This window comes from Phocoena sinus, chromosome 13 (genome assembly GCF_008692025.1).
Source record: "Phocoena sinus isolate mPhoSin1 chromosome 13, mPhoSin1.pri, whole genome shotgun sequence".
Taxonomy (NCBI): Eukaryota; Metazoa; Chordata; class Mammalia; order Artiodactyla; family Phocoenidae; genus Phocoena; species Phocoena sinus.
Window position 1 is genome coordinate 21,217,388 of NC_045775.1, and position 4,436 is coordinate 21,221,823.

Genomic DNA, 4,436 nt, shown 5'->3' on the forward strand with positions numbered 1-4,436 from the left:
AGGGAAAAGTAAAAGCACTGAGGTGGAAATAAGAGGCATGTTTGGGGTATGGGGAGTAGCGCCCTCTGGCTGGAAGGTCGTTTTCACTGGCAAGGGGAGGAAAGGTCCTTTCAGGGATGAGCACAGCCAGGCTTCTGGCACAGGGAAGGGAGTTCAGGGCCCTTCCATGGACTTAAGCCCCAAAGCAGAAGCTGCAGGTCTATCCCAGGACCACAGTCAGGGTCAGGCCGGGATCCGGGAAGGGAGCTCCCTTCCCACCGGCCTCCTGCCCTCTACAGCAGGGGCCTCCTCCCAGGGCCTGGCCACTCCCCGCATCCAGCACCCCCTCCCTCAGCCGGTTGGGAGGCAGTCAGGAGGCTTTTCGCGGGGGCTGTGCCGGGTGGGCGGTTTTCCCAGAGCAAGGAGCGGAGCAGGACTGAGTTGGCGCTCGCTTCCTCAGATATAGCCGTCGCCGTCTGGATGACCAGCCTGCCCCGCTAGCGTGAGCCCAAGGGCTTCCTCAGGCCCTGTGTTCCGGTCCTGGGGGCTGCAGCAGCATACCTCAGGGGTGTGGCATGTCACAGAGAGAGGCCAGAGGGGCACTGGCCATGCCAGGAGTAGGCAAGAGCCCGGCCAAGGCCACACCGAGGTCGCTGGCAGGCACTGACAGGAAGAGGAGCCGCCTGAGCAGGACAGGGCAGGACCTGTGGGAAGAGACCAGCTGGAGCAACCCAAGATGGAGCAGGGCTGCCCCAAGCCCTCGAGGGGCCGGCGCCAGGAGGCTGGCTCGTGGCCGGGTAAGAAAGCCGGGACCTGAAGAGGTAGCTGGGAGAGGCAGGCATGGGAGGGGCTGCAACGTCACATGGCAGAGCCTCGCTCATGGTTACTGTCCTGCCCAAGAGAGGGGACATTGGCCAACTTCCGCTTCAAGGCTCCATGCTTGGGCGGTTGGGGAAGTCAGAGCGGGTCTTAACCAGAGCGTGGCTCAGAGAGCTGGCCCAACTCACTTGTCTCAAGGAAACTGAGGCCCGGAGAAGTGTCATGTTTCCCAAGGTCCCAGAGCAGCCGTCAGCGACAGTGCCAGCACGCTTTGGTGTCCTTTCCTCTTTACCACAGTTGCCTCTACATCTCAGGACCTGGCTGGGCCTAGGGTCAGCCCTACAGAGCAGGACAGGGCTGTGTGCTCCCTGTGGGCCCAGGGCATCCTGATAAGCAGGATTCAGACTTAGGTGTGGATGCAGCAAGGGCCAGGCGGAGGCACAGTGGAGGGTGGGAAAGAGTACAGGACTCAGTTCTGAGCCCAGATGAGGTCTTCTCTCCATTTCCTCTGCCGTAAAGCGGGGCCAGGCTGAGAGCAGACAAAGAGGGGACGAGGCCCTGGGGTCCCTGTCGTTTGGCGTGCTACCACTCTGGCAGGAGACCTTGCCCTAGGATGCTCTTAGCAACCAGGGGCAACGGGCGTCCGGTCAGCCCCACTCACCTGGGGTCCTCTGTGCAGAGTGAAGCCAGTCCTGAGAACGCCGCTCGGGAGCGGAGCCGGGTGAGGACCCTGCGCCAGGCCTTCCTGGCCCTGCAGGCCGCTCTGCCTGCCGTGCCTCCCGACACCAAGCTGTCCAAGCTGGACGTGCTGGTGCTGGCCACCAGCTACATAGCCCACCTCACCCGCACACTTGGCCACGAGATGCCTGGCCCCGCCTGGCCACCCTTCCTGCGTGGACTCCGCTACTTGCACCCTCTCAAGGTAGGTCACGGGCCCGGGGCCTTGGGGAAGGGGGTTCGGGATGGGGGATACTGGACTTGTCCCCCTGCCCTCGGCAGAGCTGATGCTGGGGCCGGCTGCTTCCTGCTCTCTCGTGGGAAGAGGAGCTGAGGCTGGCTCTTGGGACTGGAATGGCAATGTTTCTCATGGGATGCAGTGGGAGTGATGATTGGAAATGACTTCTTGAGAATATGGTTCCTCCAAGGGGAGGGAAATTCTTAGAGGCCCCAAGACTCCGGGGCACTTAGTGGTAGAGGAGAAAAGGGAGTAGTTTCCAGGGCTGGGGCCTGGGAAAGAAGACACACCTAGGAGATTCCTAGATTCCAAGGGGCGCTATGCCACTGTACAGTGCCTTGGTGTCCTTTGGACTTCTGTCTCAGGAGGGATCCCCCTTTGGAGAACAAAGCTCTAAGAAAGCATCACTCTAGAAGTAACCAAGCTGGGTGGGGGAGTGGCAGGGGCTGGAAAAGGGGGAAGGAGGGCTTCCTGCATGCATCACTTACCACACTGTCACCTACCTTTCCTGAACCTCAGTTTTATTATACGGAAAGGGAAGATAACATGAGTCTGACTTTGCTTCCAGGGTACGAAATGAGATCATGAAGGAGAAGTATGACTAACGGTAATCATCATCGCAATAACAGCTAACATCATCTGGGGGCTAAAGTTATGCCCAGAGCTAGGCTAAATGCTTTAGTGCAGTTTTATCTTTTAATCCACACAAGAACCAAATGAGGATTAAAAAAAAGAAAATTAAAAAAGAAAAAGAACCAAATGAAGATTACTTTACAGATGAGGAAACTGAAGCTTAGGTAGGTTAAGTGGCTGAATGCAGTTCAGGCCCCGGGGGTGGGGTAGAGCACACTGTAAGTTGCTGACTGGGAGTGTAGCTGTTATGAAGGGTCGTCTTTGCCCTCTGAGGACAGCAACTTTATTTCTATGGAGGATAATCTTCACCATCTCTCTTCCTTCAACATCCTAGTTCTGAAATGTCTTGACACTTAAGATATTTTTCTTTCACATAAATACAACTAAAATGCAAGAATTTGAGACATTTCAGATGGGGCAACTCTGAAATGCCAATGGTGGCACCTGGTGCAGTGTCCCCGGGTGGCACAGTTGCTTACTCAGCTGTAAGATGGCAGCCACGGTGAGACCCTCGCAGGAAGCAGGTGATGCGTAAATACGTTGAAGAATGAACAAATGAGAGCCCGGCTAGGTCTAGCACTCTGGCAGCTGGGTGGGGTGGGTTAGCTAGCCAGCAGCAGTGGCCCTCAGCCCCCAAGTGGGGGGCTGTCAAGTGGAGGGCAGACCTCAGAGCCAGGTCAACCTGGCCTTTTCTGGGACTGGCCGCGCTCCTGCTGGAAGGAGGGACAATCCTGGGAGGTCCCCTGCTTAGGGGGAGGGGGCAGCGCTGACATCTGGGGCCACAAGCACTTGCGCCCGGCTGGGACTGGGCAAGAGAAAGGGTCAGGACTGTTCAGTGTCAGGAAGAGCCTGTCCTTGCCCCACGCTGCTGCCCTCCCCACTGCCCAGGCCCTGGCTGCTGCCATCTCTGCCGCCCGCCTCCCTCCCCACCATCCGGGGCTCCTCTTGGGGCCCTTGCTTTTCTCTCAGCCAGGCTCAGGTGGTCAGGAGAATTTGTGAGGCCATGAGTGGCGGTGAGCCTGGGACCGCTGTCATCGGAGCAGTCGCGGGGACGGGTCTCGGGGAGGGAGGCTAGGGAAGGCCCGGTCTGGGGTGCCGAGGGCTACGAGGGCTGTGCCAGTGAGCATGACCCTCATCTCTTCCCCATGTCTTGCAGAAGTGGCCAATGCGATCGCGTCTCTACGCCGGAGGCCTGGGGTGCTCTGGCCTTGACTCCACCACAGCCGTCGCCTCGGGCCAAAGAACAAAGGAGGCAGAGACCGGGACCCAAGTCTCTGGAGAGGCAGACGCTCTTCTTCTCACCAGGCCGCTCTCACCGGCACCTGGTGACAAGTGATCATCACAGTCGCTCTCTTCTCCTGGACTGTGACTCAAGCTTAGGGACCTGGATTCTCTGCCAGGCCCTGCCTGTCTTCATTCTGCCTCTCACCCATCGATCTGGTTCAGGCTCCACTCCCAGGTTCCAGCACACAGACATGGCAGAGCGGTGGGCAGCTCTGTGACAGAGAGTACTCAGGAGGACCAGGGAGCAGATCCTCATCTTGTCCCCCATGGGTGATGCCCCAGTGGCTCCCTTGTGGCAGTTACAGGGAAGTGGGCAAGGAAAGGGTCTGACTGAGTTGGAAGCTGAATTAGGGCTCCGTCCCTTGCTTTTCTCCCCTAAGGTTCCCACAAACCCTCTGGAGATTTTGCAAGAAGACAGGCACTGCTGCACGTGCATAGAGGTAGCAGCTGAGGGCTGCGGGTGCCGATGGGAAAGCCAGGGGCCGGACAGGCTCTCGGCAGCTGTGAGTGTGGACAGAGCTGGGCCGGGGTCACATAGGTAGAGAGGAAACTGAAGAAGGGAACATACTTTGTTATTGCACGGCAAGATGCTTACCCAACATCAGGAATTTAGGAATTTTGTATCTGCATTATGGTCTCTCCAGCTGCCCCTCATCACTACATTTTCTCCCTCTCTGGGCCCTGCACCCTTCCACTCTTCTCTTGTTATGAGTTATACTTACAGGTTAAACCATAAAGCTTACATTGCTTACATTCCAGTATCCAG

General features: G+C 57.8%; 1 protein-coding gene across 1 annotated transcript; it reads left to right on the forward strand.

The window, feature by feature from the left end:
* The first annotated feature begins 554 nt into the window (after nucleotides 1-554).
* Nucleotides 555-3,722, forward strand: TCF23 (transcription factor 23). The gene is made up of 3 exons (XM_032652079.1): nucleotides 555-776; nucleotides 1,478-1,720; nucleotides 3,543-3,722. The coding sequence occupies exons 1-3, from the start codon at nucleotides 555-557 to the stop codon at nucleotides 3,720-3,722; spliced, it is 645 nt and encodes a 214-aa protein (XP_032507970.1).
* The last annotated feature ends 714 nt before the right edge of the window (nucleotides 3,723-4,436 follow it).